At 47.9% G+C, this 19,517-nt stretch overlaps 1 protein-coding gene across 3 annotated transcripts in view; it reads left to right on the top strand.

Annotated features, from left to right (window-relative positions):
- Positions 1 to 19,517, top strand: part of FARP1 (FERM, ARH/RhoGEF and pleckstrin domain protein 1) — a 267,734-nt gene that overhangs the window by 177,407 nt on the left and 70,810 nt on the right. For all 3 annotated transcript variants that reach the window (XM_080799514.1, XM_080799516.1, XM_080799515.1), the window contains exons 4-5: positions 12,702 to 12,744; positions 15,217 to 15,295. In XM_080799514.1, coding sequence (XP_080655640.1) covers positions 12,702 to 12,744; positions 15,217 to 15,295 — 122 coding nt within the window. The remainder of the gene's footprint in view (positions 1 to 12,701; positions 12,745 to 15,216; positions 15,296 to 19,517) is intronic.

The following is a 19,517-nucleotide window of genomic DNA, read 5'->3' as shown; positions in this document are numbered from 1 at the left end:
CAGAAAACCCGTTAATAATGACAAAGAAATAGGGGTTCATTTGTCCCATGCCACACAAATGAAAGCCACCACATGACTGCCTACCATGTGCCAGATTGTTCTAGTCCCTGTGGACACAGCAGCTCATGTGGCCCACATTCTAAAGCAGGGATCGGTACATTTCGTAAAGGGCCAAATAATAAATACTATATGAAGGCTTTGCAGGCCGGAGGGTCTCTGCTACAGTAACCCAAGGCTGCCCTTGTAGTGCAGGAGGAGCTGTGGACAGTATGTAAATGAAGAGGTGTGGCTTTGTTCCAATAAAACTTTATTTATAATACAGGAAGCCATAGTCAGCCAGCACCTGCTCTGAAGAGTGATAACTCTGTGCAAGGCATCCTGTTAGTTTGAACTACAGTATTTCATTCATTCCAGAAAAGCCCATTGTATACACTTTTTCTGATGAGGAAGCCAAGGCTTAGCGAGGTGAAGTCATTTTCACGAAGGCGCACAGTGAGGAAATGCGATGGCCGTGATTCAGGTGCAGGTCTGCGTAAACACGAGCTCGTGCTCTCTATCACCCTTCTGTTCTGACCATGTTTCCATGTTTTATTCTCTGTCATGATAAAATCCCAACCTGAGAGGTAATTTCATAAGGTTAAAGAAAATAAGTTGTTTCGACAGAACTGATCTGTGATGTTTGAGGAGGCGGGAGGGGTGCCCGGGGACGGGGCACAAGGAGGGCTTCTGGGGCCCTTGGCCGAGTTCTGTTTCTTGATCTGGGTGCAGGTTCTGTGTGTATAATCAGCAGGGAAAAATACAGTGACCTCTACGCTTACCCCATGTGTACCACATGTGTATAAAATATCAATAAAAGTTTATCCCCAGGAGCACCTGGGTAGCTTAGTCAGTTAAGCGTCTGCCTTCAGCTCAGGTCATGATCTCAGGGTCCTGGGATCAAGTCCCACATGGCACCGGGCTCCTTGCTCCGTGGGGAGCCTGCTTCTCCCTCTGTCGCACTCCCCTGCTGGTGCTCGCGTGCTCTCTCTCTCTGTCAAATAAATAAAATCTTCTAAAAAAAAAAAAAAAGTGTATCCCCAAATTCAATGAAATAAAAGCACATAGGAGCAGAAATAATGACCAGAAGGTGCCCGGAGGCTGGCCGACAGAATCCATTTTGGAAGAGCCAAGGACAAGTCTTGATTTTGCTGAACCGGGGAAGAGTCACTCACCTGTGAAAACCGGAAACTCTGGCTGGGTTTTCTCCTCTGCTCTTAGTAAAGGTGCTCGAAAGTACGAGATTTCTGTCCACTGGTTTCTGCTTCCTCCCCCGATTCTGTTGATTTTGAGCGGGGTGGTATGTTACTGCAGCCTGGGAAAGGGCTCTGCGATCAGACTCCCAGCCCTGAAGTCAGCGCAGCAGGATGACGGAGTGGGGCGCTGGCCCTCCTGAGCCTCGCTTTACTCGTGGGTGGAATGGACGCAGTGATGCCCAGCGAGTGGGGTTTTTGAAAGGATCGGATGTGATGACATCAGCCAGCATGTAACCCTGTGGGTGGGACCTACTCAGGTGTTCAAAAAGTATTTGTCGTGGAAACTCTTACCATGATCATTTTTTAAATGGATGAAAACCGAGGACATAAGAGTTAATCATCTTAACGGTCTCAAGGTGTACTGGGCAGTAGCATTAACTATATTCACCTCGTGCCACAGGTCTCTGGAATGTTCTTCTCCTCTTTATTTTTTGTTTTACTTTTTTAAAGATTTTATCTGTTCGTTAGACAGAGAGCACAAGCAGGGGAATGGCAGGGAGAGGGAGAAGCAGGCTCCCCGCTGAGCAGGGCGCTCCATGCGGGGCTCGATCCCAGGACCCCGGGATTGTGACCTGAGCCGAAGGCAGATGCTCCACCAACTGAACCACCCTGGTGCCCGTTTCCATCTTTTAAAAAATTGAAATTGCATGCCCTTCTACAACTCCCCATTTCCCCTTCCCCCGCCCCAAGCCCCAGGCAACCACCATTCTAATTCTGTTTCTAGGAGTTGGGCTACTCCAGATACCTCTCAGCGGCCTCGAACCCCCTCTGTCTTTCTGTGACTTATTTCGCTGAGCTTCCTGTCCTCAGGATACATCTGCAATGTAGCATATGACAGGATATCCATTCCTTTTAAGGCTCAGCTGAGACGCGTTTGAATGCACGCACCATTTTTTTGCGCGTGCGTGTCTGTGGGTGGACCTGGAGGTTGTGTATTTCACAACCATCAGTGGCTGTGAAGACTGCTGCAGTGAACACGGGTGTGTCCTCAGCCTAGTGTTTCGATGCTCCTGCTGTGATTTTCACCTTTACCGGCTTCATTTGGGAGGCTGCTTACTTGCCAAACCAAGAGGAAGTGTGACCGGTCCCACCAGATCTAAACGGGGGCTGTGGCAGCCGGCTTTGCCCATGTGCCTGCCTGTGTGTGTTACGTGGGAAGCTAGGGTCCCCAAGTTCCTGGCACGTGGAGTTGTGGACCTCCGTGCCTGAGTGGTCGGTCCAGGCAGCTGGGGTCCCAGCCCAGCCTTCCGTGCCTCGGCTCACTGTTTCCATCACGTGAAGCACGCACGTCAGAGCGGGCTGCCCCAGGCGGGTTTGCAAAAGCCTAAGGGGAGAAGGCATGCATTCCACAGTCTAAGACAGGAAATAAGCTAGTGATAATTGGTAATCAGTTATGCTCTACCCTTCGTTAGACTTGTCCTCTGACTGGCCAGTTAATAGAGTTGATGGCCGTGTGTCCATGCGAGTTTGGCCTGCCCTTGTCCTTGGGTCCAGGCAGCCGTGCCCATGAGACTGCCCCCACGGGAGCAGACGCGTGTTTTCATCAGCTGCTGTATTGATTGGCCTTTCTGTGGCAGAAATGCGAGTCAGATCCTGGGAATCGAGACTCTGTACTTCATATATGAGTTAATTGGTGGCCAGAGTTGGGGGGCTGGTAGAAGGCCAGGAAGTTGCCACTGGGGTGAACTCAGACCTGACTGTCCTGATCTTCTCCTGTGCGCCATGACTCTGCTCCACTCCGAAATGCATCTCATTTGTTCTGCGTTCGAGAGGTGGGCGAACGGGGCCAGACGGTAAACGCGCAAGGCTCTGCAGACCTTGCTGTCTCTATGGCAACGCCCCAGCACTGCCCAGGGAGCCAATTCAGAGAGGTAACTTGCCCAGTACTTAACGATGAACTGTATAACCAGGTTTCTAACCAGGGTTCACACACAGGCCTGCCTTCGGCTACACGTGGCTGCCTTTCCTCACATTGGCCCTGAGGTTGCCCAGAGCTGCATGAACCCCAGGGACGGCGATAGGTGTGGACCACTGATCTCAGAAGCCCGTCGAGAGGGTACTGGGAGGAGCTGGCATTGTGGCTTGTAAATCTCATTTTAGACATTTGCTTCGTCCTATCACAACTGGGTAGAATCTGAACCTCTTCAGTTTTGGACCTTATCTGGGAAATGAGTTTAATAAATGATGATTTTATGAGGTTGTCATGAGATACTTTACAACGATGGGCCCAGCAGGATCTCTGCACGTAGTAGGCACTCCAATATCTGTCGTATTTAGTGCTTGCATTCGAGCTCAGAAACCAACGAAGCTGGCCCACCAGTCTTGCGTTAAAGCTGTATGGCTTACTGATCTGATACAACAGTTCCCATTTCTAATAAATACCAGTAAAGCTCTGGGAGAAGATTGCCCTTTTTTGGTTAATTTTATATCTTTCTCTGTGCCAGAAGAAAAGTTTCACCCCTGGTCGTGTCTTAGCTCAGGCTGCCCAACAAGACACCACAGACTGGGTGACTTGAACAGCAGACAGTGTTGGAGGCTGGTGTCTGAGAGCAGGGTGCCAGCCCGCTCAGTTCTGGGTGACGACTCTCCTTCTGGCTGGCAGGTGGAGGTTCTCACTGTGTCCTCACATGGCAGAGAGAGACGAACATCTTTTTCTTCTTCTAAGGCCACGGCCCTATTGGATCAGGGCCCCACTTTTAGGACTTTATTAAACCTTCATTACCTTTTAAAGACCCCATCAATATAGTCACATTGGGGGGGTTAGAGCTTCGACACTGGGATTTGGGAGGGACATAGCCGATAGCTGTAGGCATGCTTTCTAGGGGCTTGAGGTCACAGAAACCACGGCTACACCCCTTGTGGGGGTTTCCTTGCCCCACCAGGGTCGGGCAGGCCTCCTCATGTTATGCCTCATAGCAGCCTACTGACCTTGCTTCTTCCTAGGGGTCTGAGAACGTCGTAAGCCATGAACAGCTCTTTGTGGAACATGCTGGGTGTAAGGGATGAAGAGTGTTGCAGAACCACAGACAAAAGTTTGGGAATCCATCAGCCGTGAGGTTGATACCTCTGTCACCATGCGGAGCAGCACTGTGGTTTGATGTGACAGTGGCTGTGTTAATGGGGCAGTTCTCAGAGGAGGTAAAGATTCCCATGAGCAGAGAGAGTCTGGGAAGAGGATGGACTGGTAGAAAAAGAAAGCGGTGGGTCATCTTCCATTCGTAAGCTCGAAAGATGCGTGGTTTTTTGTTTTTACTTTGGTTTCTAATTAATAGACTTCTTTAAAGATTTTATCCATTTATTTGACAGAGAGAGAAAGAGAGAGAACCCAAGTAGGGGGAGCAGTAGGCAGAGGGAGAGGGAGAAGCAGACTCCCCACTGAGTAGGGCATTCCAGGTGGGACTTAATCCCAGGACCCCAGGATCATGTCCTGAGCCGAAGGCAGATGCTTAACCGACTGAGCCCCCCAGGCGCCCTGCAGTGTGTTTCTTATAAGCAGCGTAGAGTTGGATCTTGCCTTTTTGTCCAGTCTGATGATCCTGCTTTTTAATGGGGGGTATTTAGACCATTTATGTGTAGTGTGATTGTTGATATGATTTAAATGGGTCATCTTGCTATTTTTGGTTTGTCTTCTCCATTCTTGTTTCTTTTTTCTTTTAAGATTTTATTTATTTGTCAGAGAGAGAGAACATGAGCAGGGGAGAGAGGCAGAGGGAGAGGGAGAAGCAGGCTCCCCACTAAATAGGGAACCCAATGTGGAGCCCAAAGAGAAAGATGTTTGTCTCTCTCTGCCATGTGAGGACACAGTGAGAATCTCCACCTGCCATGCTTAACCAACTGAGTCACACAAGTGCCCCTTTTTCACATTTCTTATGCTTGAGGTTTTCTGAGCTTTTCAGATCTGTCAGGTTTATCGTTTTCATCAAATTTGGAAAATTTTCATTATTTCTTTTAATCTTCTGTCTGGTTTTTTTTTGCCCCTTCCCTGCCATCTTTCGTCCTTTGTGACTTCAGTTCTCCATGCATGTTAGGCTGCCCAAAGTTGATCTACAGTTCTCTGGTGCTCTATTAATTTTTTTAAAAAAGATTTTATTTATTTATTTGACAGACAGAGATCACAAAGTAGGCAGAGAGAGAGGGGAAGCAGGTTCCCTGCCGAGCAGAGAGCCAGGTATGGGGCTTGATCCCAGGACCCTGAGGTCATGACCTGAGCCAAAGGCAGAAGCTTAACCCACTGAGCCACCCAGGTGCCCCTATTAATTTTTTTAAAAGATTTTTATTTATTTATTTGACAGAGATCATAAGCAGTCAGAGAGACAGGCAGAGAGAGAGGGGGAAGCAGGCTCCCCGCTGAGCAGAGAGCCAGATGCGTGGCTCAATCCCAGGACCCTGGGACCATGACCTGAGCCGAAGGCAGAGGCTTAACCCACTGAGCCACCCAGGCGCCCCATTAATTTCTTGATACTACTTCTCCATTTCATTTTGAATTGTTTCTCTTGCTACATCTTCAAGTTCATTAGTATTTTTTCTGCAGTGTCTAATCTGATTTCAATTTCCTCCAATATCTTTTGTTATTTTTTGAATCTCACACAATGTTGTTTTTGTCTCTAGAAGTTTCATCTGGGTCTTTTTTATATCTTCTGTATGTCACCATTGAACATAAGGAATGCGGTTGTAATTAACTGTCTTTATGTCTTTCACTATTCTAACACCTGTGTTCCATGTCAGATTTGATTTTTTTTTTTTTTTTTTGGTCTGATTATAGGCCCTCTTTTTCTGCTTCCTTGTATGTCTGGTGATTTTCTTTATTGGATGTCAGATATTATGAATTTTACCTTGTTGAGCCCTGGATACTTTTATCTTCCTATAAACTTTTATTGAGTGTCCTGGGAGGCAATTAAGTTATTTGGAAACCATTTAGTCCTTTCAGATCGGGATTTTAAGACATGTTAGATGGGACTGGTTTGATGTATAGTCTCAGGTTAATTATTCCTTACTGCTAAGGGACAACCATTTAGTTCCTTACCCAGTGTCCCAGAGTCATGAGGTGGTCTGGTCTGGCTGGTGAGAAACAGTAGTAGTCTTGACACTATGTGAGCCCCAGGCCTGATACCTTGAGTCATTTCATTGGTTCTTTCTCCCCAGTCTTGGGTACTTTTATTACAAGGTGACATTGATCAGTATTCGGTTGATGACTCTCAAAGGGAACCTTCCGTACTCTCTCAAATGCTCTTTCTGGGGGGAGCTTTCTCAGCCCCACGTTTTTAATTCATGGATTTGCCAGATACTTCCTCCCTGTACCATGGTCCAGAACTCGCTCAAGGCAGAAGGCTGGGGCAAGTGTAGTGATCATGATTCTATTTACTTGTCTCTCAGGGATCACTGTTTCTCACTGTCTGGTGTCCTGAGCCTTCAGATCTGTTGTGCTAAGTATATTTTTCTTTTGGTTTTGTTTTGTTTTGTTTTTCGTGTAGGGAGATAAATCCAGTCCCTGTTAATCTATTTTGAGCAGAGTGAAAAAACGTCTAACAGGTTGAAAAAGGAACCCCACACTTACCATTAATATGAAAAAGTTACATTTAAGCAGATTGTTACAAAAATTCAAAGTCAAGTTATTTCTTGTAGGAGTCAGCTTGTAGAAAGACTACTTTGTTGCCGTGAATGCTAGACACTGGATAATTTGCTGTAACAATTTAATCTCGTTCCTATATATGTTACAGTTGATGGAATTTTTTTTGTCACATGCAGTTTTGATTTTTAAGCCTGAAGAGGTGAGCCGAGCTTTTGTTGAGTCTGGTAGCTTTTAGACGAGCGGCATATTATTTGCAGAAAAAGCACAAGTTTGGGGTCAAATGGACTTGATATTACATCCTGGCTGTGTGTGACCTTGGGCAGCTTAAATAAGCTTTCTGAACTCGGCTTCCTTCCTGTGTAAAATGACCACATCGTCAGGAACATTAAGTGAGAATGTATAAAGCAATTGTCTAGTGCCTGGCCCGCAGGACATGCTCAAGAAATGATCTCTTCACAGTGCTCTGATACCAAGTAAGTGAGTCTCTCTCTTTTTTTTTTTTTTTTTAAGATTTTATTTATTTATTTGACAGAGATCACAAGCAGGCAGAGAGGCAGGCAGAGAGAGGGGGGGAAGCAGGCTCCCCGCTGAGCAGAGCCCCATGTGGGGCTCCATCCCAGGACCCTGAGATCATGACCCGAGCTAAAGGCAGAGGCTTTAACCCACTGAGCCACCCAGGCACCCCAGCTGAGTCTCTTTTAATAAGAACCTTTCCAAAATACCTCAGATATTTTAGTTGCCTGCAAAATCTACCTAAAATGTCACCCACCAAAATAACAGAGGCTAAAGATGTCGAGGGGAAAGAAGAGAAACCACTTTGGGAACAGTGGTTGAATTTGCCCTTCCTTACATACCTAAGCGTTAAAGTGTTTCTTCTAACACTAACATTAACCAAAGATCAGAGGAAAGTAGGGAGCCTGACTGAAATGTAGGCAGACGCGAGAAGACAGGACTGGAAAGCTGTGTTGAAACCAAACGGTGGAAGGTAGATGTTAGGGGCTGAGGTGTGTCTCCCCGAAATTTGTATGTTGAAGCTCTAATACCCAGTACCTCAGAAGAAGACTGTACTTGAGGATAGGGCCTTTAAGGAGACGGTGAAGTTAACGTGAGGCCAGGAGAGTAGGCCCTCATCCAGGCAACAGTTGTCACCTTACAAAGAGGGAAGTTGGATGTACCTGAGAGACACCAGGGGCGTACGTCCACAGAGACATGATCATGGGAGCCCAGGGCCAGAAGGCGGCCATTTGCAAGTCAAGGAGACCTTGGGAGAAGCCAAGCCCATGACACCGTGAGCCTCCAGAGCTGTGAGGAAATTAAAGTGTGTTGTCCAAGTCCCTTAGTATGTGACGGTTTGGCCTGGCAGCCCCAGCAACCACTTACTAGCCTGGAACTTTCCTGATTCAGTGAGTTGTACTGATGGGACTGACATTTTGAGAAATCCATTCATGTTAACCAAATCCCTTTCCAGTCCAGTAACGTGGCCGTGTAGGGGTGCTCTGGAGACCAGCAGCATGGTTTTGGAGAGAACAGGGATGTGTGGCTTGGTCATAGGGGTAGACAGTGGGATTAGAGATAGATCATTATAGTTGTGACCTCCTAGGGAGCTGGTTGGCGGGGAAAGAAAGATGATGGTGCTTTTGTCACCTTTTTAATTTGTCCGGAGCTTTCTTCCATTCTACTTGGGTTGAGTGGAGAAGTGATCTGTCTACGATGACCTCGTCCAGTTCAGATGCCTCCCAGTGCCCTTCCCTGTATATCAAAACTTCCGTGCTTGACCTCTGACAAGCAGCAACCCGATTTGTCTTCTTGGTCCTTCTAGCTCATCCATTTAGGGTAATTTAAGTCCTCTCTGTGCAAGACCTTTTCTGAGCCCTGCAGCTAACACTGTAACTGGTAAACGGAGAGGTTCTTGGAGACCCTGAGCTCTCCCCCCAACCCCCGGATGAGCCATGACGTGATCGATGGCCCCCAGCGTGACGGCTGCAGAGCCCTACCCAACAGCCTCCTGCCTGCCGGTCTGATGTTCCCAGTCCTGCTTGTTCTAAAACCACATGCTCCGTTGGCTCAAACTGGTGCTTGTGTTTGATGCTTGCCACAGAAATGCCAAAAACAGACGAGAGCTGTTTTAAAACAATTCATAAAATTGGCATTGATGTTGCCAGAGCACAGTCGTTTTGTCCCAAGTGGTTTGCGGAAGTCGAGGCAGATTCTGCAGCAGAACTGGCGATGAGGAATGTTCTCGGAGGGGGTTCCCTGAGGCAGCTATGGTGGCCAGGCGAGCGCAGGCCTGCAGGCCCGTGGGTGCGCACGCCGTGGCGGGGTTGGGGGGGTCCCCACTATGGTTCTCCGGTTAACGTGCTGTCCCGTGCAACACGACGACTTCACTTACTCTCTCCCCACCTCCGTCCTGCAGCCCTCTGATTTTACAGGGGAAGCAGAAGGCAGCAAGAAGGAACTTCCCTATCTTCCCGACACAGAAATGGAAACTCGCATTCTCTATTTTAGTTCTCATCTTATTTGACCTTTCAGTCGTTCTTGGTATAATTCCTTCTGGAAACGCTGTCTTCCCGTGGCTTCTGTGAGGTAACTTTTCCTTTTTTCCCTTCTGTCCTCGTTGCTTCCACCTGCCTGTTCCATGGCGGAGGCGCCATCTTGGGTCATGGCATTCCAGCCTCTGGACTCCATGAGGCTGTCTTCCCCTCCACAGGCTCAGGGTGGAGGCGACTTCTAATGTGAGACGTCCTGTCCAGGCTTCACCTCTGAGCTCCAGACAAGTGTGCCCCACCATTGCCATACTGTCTCTTGCTCTTGAAATCCAAGGACACCTCATCAAATCAAAGTCTAGAACCTCCATCCCGGCCCTCTTCCGGTATTCCTATCTTTGTGAATGGTGCCAACATCTATCCAGAGGCCCTCAGCAGAAATCCTAGTATTGACTTGGTCATTATCTCCTCCCTGAGCCACCATATCCAGTCCGCCAGTAAATCCCTTTTGATTTTACCTCTTAAATTTTTCTTCAGTCCACCCACTTTCCCCCATCCCTGCTTCTGCACCCCCGGTCCAGAATAGTGTTCTCTCTCGCCCAGATGATTGTTATGGGCCAGTCCACATCTCCTCCGGCCCTTCTGTCTGTCCTCACACTCCCAGCTTCATCTTTTTAAAGTGCCCATCTGATGCTGTCAGCTCTGTGCTTAAATCTAACGTCATATTGCTCTGAGGACAAGGATGAAGAATGGCAACATGGCGGTGGGGGGCGGAGGGGTGCAGTCTGACCCCTTCCTGACGCACCCGCTTTGCTCTGGGGCTGTGGCATTCCCCTCACACCTCCAGCATCTGGACAAACGTTTTACGTGTGTGTTGCTCTTCTCTTCCCCTTCACATCTCCACACGACGTCATCTTCAGGGACCTGTTCCCTCAACAATGTCGTGTTCATATCAGGTCTCAGGTTCTCCCCACCCCGGTGCCTGGTCAGACCTCTGTCCCAGCCCTTGGGAGTCCTCTGCCCTTCCATCAGTCAGTTTCTGTCACACAACTTCGCTTTTGTCAGGAAGGGTTTGGTTCCTGTGTCTTCCTCACTAGACCATCAATTCCGTAAAGCAGGGACCATGCTAAGTTTGTCTCGTCGCTGGATTCCCAGAGTCTAGCATGGGGACGCGGTAATTTTTTGTTAAATGGATAAAAAAGTTAAGAACAGGGTTTTAAGTTCCAACTCTGCGTACTGATCGTCTCAATCTCCGTTTCTTATCCCATGGAAATACATTTGGCACCTTATCCATCTGTTAGGAATCTTAAAAAATACATCTCGCAAATGATGATTGCGGTTTTAAATGTTTATGTTCTCACGTTTGAAGGTTGAGGTTTATAATTACCACAGTGGAGATAAACCTATGTCAAGTAATGCCATTATTTTTTTTTCAAGTTTATTTACGTAACTGATCCCTACATACAACGTGGGGCTTGATCTCACGATCCTGAGCTCAAGAATCACATCTCCTCCAGCTGAGCCAGCCAAATCCCCCTAATGTCATTGTTTTGTTATTGTTAATGTTGTTTGTCCCCCTTACAGGAGAGTGGTAGGGGATGGGAAATACTAAAATGAGAATTTCATTAAGAAACATTACTGCTTGTGGTTACCTGGGTGGCTCAGTTGATTAAGCAACTGCCTTCGGCTCAGGTCATGATCCCAAGGTCCTGGGATCGAGCCCCACATCGGGCTCTCTGCTCAGTGGGGAGCCTGCTTCTCCCTCTCCCTCTGCTTCACTGCCTGCTTGTGCTGTTCCGCTCTCTGTCAAATAAATAAATCTGAAAAAAAAAACAACTTTATTAAAAAAAAGAAATATTACTGCTTGGAGAAGGTGAATGGGGAAAGAGTAACCTGAATAAGTAGAGATTTAACATTTTTAGTGTTTCCATTGTGAGAATTCTTAGTGCTCACTTAAGGTGATTTGGATAATGGAGAAAGGCAGGAAATCACCCATCTTCCAACCTCCCAAACACATTTTCCCACATACTTAAATATTCAGCGAGAATGTCATTTTTAATCCCTGCGTGGTAACGTGTCCTATTATAGATTACTTACTTATTTGGTGTTATTGCAAAAATTTTTCACCATCAGAAATGCTAATCACAGCATTTTTATTTCACATAAATCTTGGTGTGCATCAATGTACAATTTCCCTAACTTCCATGACTGGATGAAGGAGTACGTGTAGGAGTGGTTTTTTTTTTAGGCTTCAGATAATTATTACCTAATTAGTTTCCAGAAACATACCAATTCATCTCTCCACCGGTAGCGTTAAGACACTGCAGGTTTCCCTGCCAAGCTGGGGTATTACGGTATGAATACACAGATACCTACAGTCCTATCCTGGTGCAAGTTTAGTGGGTGGAATTGGTATTTGATTTTTCCGCCTTGCATTTGTAGTGTGGATTACTCCTGAATTTGAACAATTTCCCTGTTAGCCATTGTTACTTTTTTTTTCTTCTGTCAGTTACCTGTTAATTCTTTGCATCGTTCGAAAGTGTTGTGTTTTTCATATTTACTTGTAAGAACCTCTTTACGTTAAGCACAGTAACCATGTCTTCGGTAGAACCCTTTCCAGATGACCACCAGTTCAGAAGGAGTTCAGAGAAAAGCAGCGTGTGAAATCAGATAGTATGGTTAAATGATGCTTTATCCTTAAGGGCAGTTGGCTGCTCTCTCTTAATTTTGCCTCCTATCCTGCCTGTGTGTGAGAAGAGTCTGGACTTTGAAGCTGGACAGGCCTGGTTTCAGTCCTTAACTCTGCCTGTCTGGACAAATGATGGGCTCCTACAAGTCTCCGTTCCTCTTCTAGGCAACCTGAATCCTTCTGGCCTTGTTTTGAGAGGTCGGAAGCTTCTGGATAGTGCCTGGTGCAGGCATATTCCCTTCCTATTCCTTCCCTTCCCGTATGCCTCAAAGATGTGCTGTTCTGTAAATGCGTACAACACGTGGGTATTTGTTTCATTAAGGAGCATGTGTTTTCACTCCCCCTGTAGCCAGACGTGCAGTGGGGCCTCGGGGTTTGCTGAAGAACTAGCTGTGGGAGAAGAGTACAAAAGAGAGGCAAAAAAGTCTTAGTTCACTCTTGGCGTCTGGGAGAGGTTTTTAACTTCGAAGCTCAGGGATGATATCAGCAAATTTGGATCTATACTGTGCAAGTGGAAGGTGATGGGAGATACACCATCCTGCAGAAAACAGGAACAGATGGCCTCAAATACTCGAAAATATGGTGATTTTAAACAGCTCCAAGTCAAGTCTCAAAATACTTGTGCTCTTCCATTGAGAATTTGTCTCAATCTGTTTTTTCTTTCGTAGGTGTGGCTGGATCTCTTAAAACCTATTGTCAAGCAGATTAGAAGTAAGTATCTCCCCTGTGTTTGACAGTGATGGTAAGTGTGAAGCCAGACTGTTTCCTTTTCCAGACACCACTGACCTTGTTGCCTTCAGCGCTGGTGGCACAGATTCTTGGTGGTGGTGGTTTTTTTTTTTAACCCCGTGATTTCCTGTCCTCATCCACTAAACCAACTGCAATCAAAATGTCACTTCTGCAATTTTAATATTTAACAATTTGGCCATCAAAACCTTGCTTGGAAAAGCCAATCTCGATTCATAGCTAAAGCATATTGTTCATCCCAGGCTAATTGAGCTTGCCTTGGTCAAGGCCCGTGTTTGTCACTGTCACTGTTACTGGAATACTGCCCCGTATTCCAAAGACTGGGGTTAGGTTTTCTGTCCTGCCTCTCCAAAGCCTGGGAAATCAGAGTGCGACTGTTGTGTGGAAAAAACGAGGTGCCCAAAAGTGTCTTGGGGCAGGGGGTGGGATGGGCGGGAGGGTTCTGAATAGGCAAGCAGAACTGAAGGGAGTCTGGCTTGCATTTACTTCATGTGCTGGAGAAGCTTAAGGAGGAGTAACGAAAGACGGCTTGCTTTCCCTCTCCCTTCTTGTTGAGACTCAGACCAGGACAGCCCCTCCACTCTCTGCCCCCCACTCTTGGTTTTGAGGTCAAGTTCAGAGTCTAAATGCTCCCTCCCTGCAGCCCCAGCCTGGGCAGAAGTCCCAGGGTAGAAACAGAATCGTAGTCCATTAGCGGAACAGGAAGCACCAGGACACCTCGCTGCAATCATTTCAGTGTCTGACTAAGAAACCCCACCGGGCCACTTCTAGCAATTTATGTGGGTGTAATAACCAGGCGCGCAGCGTCTGTAGGGCCCTTATGCGTTTGAAATTGATGTTGATCTTCTGTCATTTAAATGAAGCAATTATTGATGCTGAAAATGAAACCTCCATTGTTTGTTTAATGTTTATGGGTTTATGGGGTGGCTAGCCAGAGCCTGAGCATGGAGGGCAGGAGGTGGGGGGGGGGCATGTTGCCGAGAAGCCCCCAGACCTGGTGGGTGGAGGTAGCGAAGCATCCAGAATGATGGCTTATGTGCCTGCAGTAACTCCTGGGAAATGCTCAGTGTGGAATGGCGTCTTTTAGCATGTTGCCAAATGCAGACCGGAGATACCCTCTGTTGCCCTTGGGTCCACCCTGAGCGGGGCTTCTCCTCCGATCCCCATGGGCTGTGACTAGTTGTGTGTGAGACAAAGCTGTCCTTCTGCATTGAGGGACAGCATCTTCCTCGCTTCAGGCCGTGGAAGGATCTGGGTAGCCTCGTGGGATTTGCCACCGACAGGAGATAGGCTGGCCTTCCTGTCTTCCCCATTTTGCTACGTAACTTTATGATCCAGCCTCGACAGGCAAGGGTTTCTGTTCATTGTTAGCGTGGTTGGGGACGAGGGGCCCGGTGTCCCTGGGCTTCAGTATTTCTGTGCCTCGTTTTTCTCCTAATTTTGTGTCTTTTGTCCACATCTTCGTCTTCCGTTGCTTTGGGTTTTTTTTTTTTTTCTCAACTTAGATGGGTGATCACAGATGATGATACAACATTATTTTTTGTGACAGCGAAAGGTAGAGCAAGGAGACATTTTCTGCTTTTGCACAACAGCTGTTAAAATTTGGATTTCAGTATATTTCCTTATATTTCATAGACCGTAAACTCGTGGCTATCATTCCAAAGGGCAGAACCTGTAAGACTGCTCTGGTCTATAAGCTCATATAAGCTTACATATATCTGATAGATATGAAATTTGATACATATATCAGAACGAGCTCTGATTCAGGTTACAAATTATTATCATCTACTTGATGTTTTGTTTTAATTCTGAAGAGTTACCCATCTCCCTGATCCTCTCCCTGTCCACCGATCCCAGATCTGCTTCCCGATTTTGCCTGAACTCACCCGCACGATGGTAGAGAGAGCCTTTGGCTGATGGCTGGGGGCCGCACCTCGTCTGTCTTCTCTCCAGAGCTCAGGGGAGCACCTGGCCCGTAGGTGCTCATACATATTTGATGAGCACATCAGCAGCTCTACCTGGTGGAGAGCTTAAAATCCTAAATCCTATAACCGACTGACATTTTCATTTTTCCCTCAAGTTACCCGAAGCCCTCTATTTGGACTAAAAGAGCCAATTAGATAAATTTTTGAAGACAAATGCCTCTTTTTACAATCTGAGTGTAGTTTAAGTCTTCAGAGGAAAAGGTTAATACCTGAATCAAACAGTCTGGTCAAAGCATTATTTTAGAACAGGCAGCTGTGTCTCTGCGACATGGGAGTGGGAATTAGTCCCTCAGCTACCGCTTCAGTGACCCGGATGTCAGCAGATGTGCTCTAGGCAGCTTGGAATGAGACTCGTTATTTGGTGTCTGATATACCCTCTGAAGTCTTTTTCATTAATTGCACTTGAAACAAATCAATAAATGCTTTCCTGCTTTTTCTCCCCGCCTTTTAGGGCCAAAGCATGTTGTTGTCAAGTTTGTGGTGAAATTCTTTCCACCTGACCACACACAACTCCAAGAAGAACTCACAAGGTTAGTGGTTTGGAAACTGGGTATTTATTGCCACGGGGTGCCGAGGAGAAGAGAAGGTTCAAGTGCTCCGCCGTCTGATGACACATTTCCACAGTGCTTCCCTGACCGGCGTCTGCACCGTCCTTCATTGTGTAACCCTTTGCTCCCAGCTCCACCTACAAACACAGCAAGAGAGAAAGCACCACGTTTTCCTCGAAACCTAGTTTCTTGAAAGCTAAGCCGTGAAGGGAACCGGGCTTGTGACCTCTCCCAGTCCCAGTTTCCTTCTTCTATGTGTCACATCACAGGACAGTTTGGGAAAGTCAGACTCTGGGGGTGGGTGGGCATGAGCCAATGCTCAGCTTCTTTGAAAGTTGGCCAAGTGGGAGAAGCGTGAGCACGGAGTCAGACCTGCCCTTGGTCCCTGCGTGACTGGCCGGCTTTCGTGCTCCCTCTGTGCCTCTGCTCATTGCCCTGTTCAGTGCGACTCTGCTGGCACCTGGTCAGGGTTGTCTTGAGGAGAAGCAGGATGATGCATGAGGTGGCTGGAACCCGTAGGGAGGCCATGCATGATCACATCATCGCCATCATTGTTTAACTTGCAGAAGACACACGGTATATGCTAGGGGAGAGCAGAGCCTGGTGGGAACGCCTGAAGACAAAATGTCGCCCTTTCAAGAGTGCCCCGATGAGTGACCCACTAGTCTGACCAGCCAGATTCTTCCCACACATGGCTTTCAAGCTGTTGCTGATTAGGCTAAGCCTGTCCCTTCCTCGTCCTCCTCTTGGTACGGAGCACAATGTCTTGGGTGGTTGACCGTCATTTAGCAAAGGAGTGAAGGCATTCCGTCAACAAGTGCTTAGGAAATGGACGCTGTGTGCCTTGTTCTAGGCTCTGGGAATACGGTGGTGAAAAGGCAAGCCTGACTCTCATAGGAGCGGACAAAATGATTAAATGAATGAGAACAAATACCAGGTAACGCTAAGAGCTCTGTAGGTAACTGAGGAAGGATGATAGGATGGACAGTTACGACCAGGTGACAGCTTCAGATGGGTCAGTCTGAGGAAGTGGTACGTGTCTGAGCACGTGATGAGAACCCTTCAGTCCTTCTTGGAGCAAGAGCCTTCCAGGTAGAAGGAACGGTTGGCGGTGGTCAAGGCACCAGCAAGCTCCGGATGTGCAAATCCAGTGGACCCTTGAACAGGAGTTTGAGCTGCACACGTCCACTTACGTGCAGATGGCACACGTGTGCGCACGTGTGTGTGTGAGAGTGTGATAAATACAGCACGGGACTACATGCACTTTCTTTTCACAAATGGATTTTCTTCACATTTCTTGTCTTTAGCCTACTTTTTTTTTTTTTATAGGAATACAATGTGCAATACCTATAACTTACAAAATATGTGTTAGTCAGCTGTGTTTCTGACTGGTAAGCCTTCTGGTCAACAGTAGTTGAGTTTTGGGGAAGTCGAAAGTTAAATGCAGATTTGGGGCTGCGCCTGGGGTCAGCGCCCCTAATCGCCCTGTTGCTCAAGGGCCAGCTGTACCCAAGAGAAGGCTGGCGTGGCAGGCACAGACAGGGCGATGTGCAGTGAGGCAGGACAGAGGCTGATGGATGGTAGGGTTGAAAGTCTAGCTGCCGTGCGGGTGTCACAAGATGGTGACAGCTGGGAATCCCGTGAGGAAGCCGTTGCTATCCGTGCCACAGTGGTGGCCCCAGAGGAGGCGGCAGGAGTGGAAACGGGGAAGTGTGGTTGCATTTGGGCTCTGTGCTGGAGATGGGGCTCATCCATCCTGGTGAGGGGCCGGTGGCAGCAGAGACTGAGGGAGGGGAGAAAACTTAGACTTTTGACTTATGCTTAGACTTTGACTTAGACTTTGACTTGAGAAAGGAGCAGAGGGAAGCAGGGGGGATCGCGGAGGGGTGGAGAGTCAGGGATGGGGTTCTGCCGGCTTTTGTTTGAGAGGCCCCCCAGACGCCTTACTGCCATGTGAGGTGCAGGAACGTGGACTTCCAGGAACAGGTGAAGGCCACGGCTCTTCTCATGGCTCTGCATTTTCTGAGTGATGCTACTAAGTGTTTACCTCCACTGATAATCGTCAGATGGATGAAGCCATTAACTGGCCAGGAATTACGGGAGCCCTCAGCCTTCTGGGAGGTATGCGTGGTTTTCTAGAACAGCCCCCATGGAGGAGAGGCAGCCGGAGGCACAAGATGGGCCAAGGACAGTAGAGGCTTCCTTCCAGCCGTCGTTGCTGGGGCTGCTGGCTCTCTGCATCTGGGCTGGGTTTCCTCTGGTTGGAACGTGCATTGCTCAGAGCTCAGAATATTGACCTCAATGTGAAGGCGAGTCCAGCTGTCACAGGGCGGTGTGCCTTGGCCTCCTGTTTGTCACTGCACCTCTGTCCTCCTTGGGAAGTTGGTGGCATGAATCCTTGTTTTTCCCCCTCCCATTCTAATTGGCTTTGAGTTTTCTGCACCTTTTCAGTGTTTGCAAATCATTGTCTCTAAAGGTTTGTAGTTTCCTCCCATGGTGGTTTTTGCTAGAAAATTCCATGCAGCTTGGGGCCTCTTAGCCAAGTGTGCCTGGTATGTGGCCAACCGCTGTGTCTGATCTGATAAATTCCTCAGGTGACACAGGCCCAGCTGGACGGGGCAGCTTTTGGGTTTTGTTGTCTTTGCTTTCCAGCTCCGTGTTAACCACATTTAAAACATCTTTTCCACTGTGCAAGGGTGAAGAAAATCCATAGGAAATTTAGGAGCTCTCCCTCGCTTTGGACTTTGTTGGAAGGTGCAGCAGGAAGGGGACCTTTCTGATCCAATATGTTGCTTCCCTCATTCTCAAGTTCCTGTATAAGCAGAAATTTAATGATGGGACTCTTGAGGTCCCCGGCACTTTTCTGCAGCAGAGAGGGAGTGAGGGAGGGCTTAGGGGAAGCTCTGTGTGGACAGCACTTAGCCAAGGGACGTGAGGACAAAAGGGCAACAGAGGCAGGTCTGCAGTTGAGCAGACTCTAAGTGACTCTAGCTCTACAGTTAATTCTCGGGGCCCCCGGAATAGGTTTCAGCTTCCCATGTATGTAGATAGAAGATTAAATTGCACTTTGCTGTTAACCATGGGGCTGAATTCCTTTCTATTTATTGAACCACACTTTCCGTGGCGCTGTGTCCTGTTGCCACCAGGGTCGGGGCCTCTAGAAGGAGAAAAGCAGGTGTATGTTTGAAACAGCAAGGGGAGCGGTCTTTGGGATAGAGGTTACCAGGTTTCCTTACTGCAGAGCTCCAAGTCCGTCTCGATGAGCCCACATGCCTTTCAGCACGCTTTGCTCAGGGCGTCCTGTCTCCAGCTGGATCCGGTTTCCTCTTGGCTGTGCTCTTCTTCGAGGTGGTGAGATCCGTCCAAACTTGCTGCCCTTCAAGGCCTGCTCAGGTGTCTCCTGAGACTGGCGGAGAAATTGTAAATTACCTTCCGCTGAATAAGGAAAGAACAGTGAAGACCTCCCGAACGAAATAAGTTAAAATAGACGTGTTTAAAGTAGGGCCTCTGGTTGGTGTGATTTGCCACACTTACTGTCCCCAGAAGTCCTCCTGATGAGTCCCAGCCACCGTCATCCCCTTCTCCAGACGCCCATACTGCTGCCGAGGACCCGCTCTGCTCTGAGTGCTTTGCGTGTCCATCATTGACTGGTCTCGTTTTATTTTGTGCCTTTTGAGCTAACTCAGCCTTTAGCTCCCGTGAATTTGATGGTGGTTCCTTAATTTATAGTACGAAAGGCGTTGGTGAATCCCTGAAGATAGCCCTGACTTAGAGCGGTCACGAAGTCAACCGTCAGGGCCCAGGAAGGGTGTTCTCGTGTTACAAGGGCCTAAGAACAGGGAGACTGAACATGACTGCAGGAGGGAGTGACAGGTTCTTCCTACAGCCCCCAGAATGCCTGAACATGTGAGCTTCCAGAAGCCAGCGCTGCCTGGGATCCCGCAGGAGACTTCACCAAAGGTCCCCAACACCTGTTAGACTCTGACCATTACTCTGTCCCTGAACATTTCTCTGCAAATGCCAGACCTCATGTTTGAACTGGGAGATGGTCAACTACTCGGAATGGAATGCTCTTAGGCCCTCGACTTGTTTAAAAATTTAACCAGAGAGAGAATTAAAGCCTGCAGGTCTGAGAAGTGTTAGGTTCAAAATAGCACACCCCCTGCCTCATCCAGAAAGACAGATTGTGCTGCCTCTTGTCTTG

Source organism: Martes martes (assembly GCF_963455335.1).
Source record: "Martes martes genome assembly, chromosome: 3".
NCBI lineage: Eukaryota > Metazoa > Chordata > Mammalia > Carnivora > Mustelidae > Martes > Martes martes.
The sequence above is the reverse complement of the archived record's forward strand: the minus strand, read 5'-3'. Positions and strand labels throughout refer to the sequence as shown.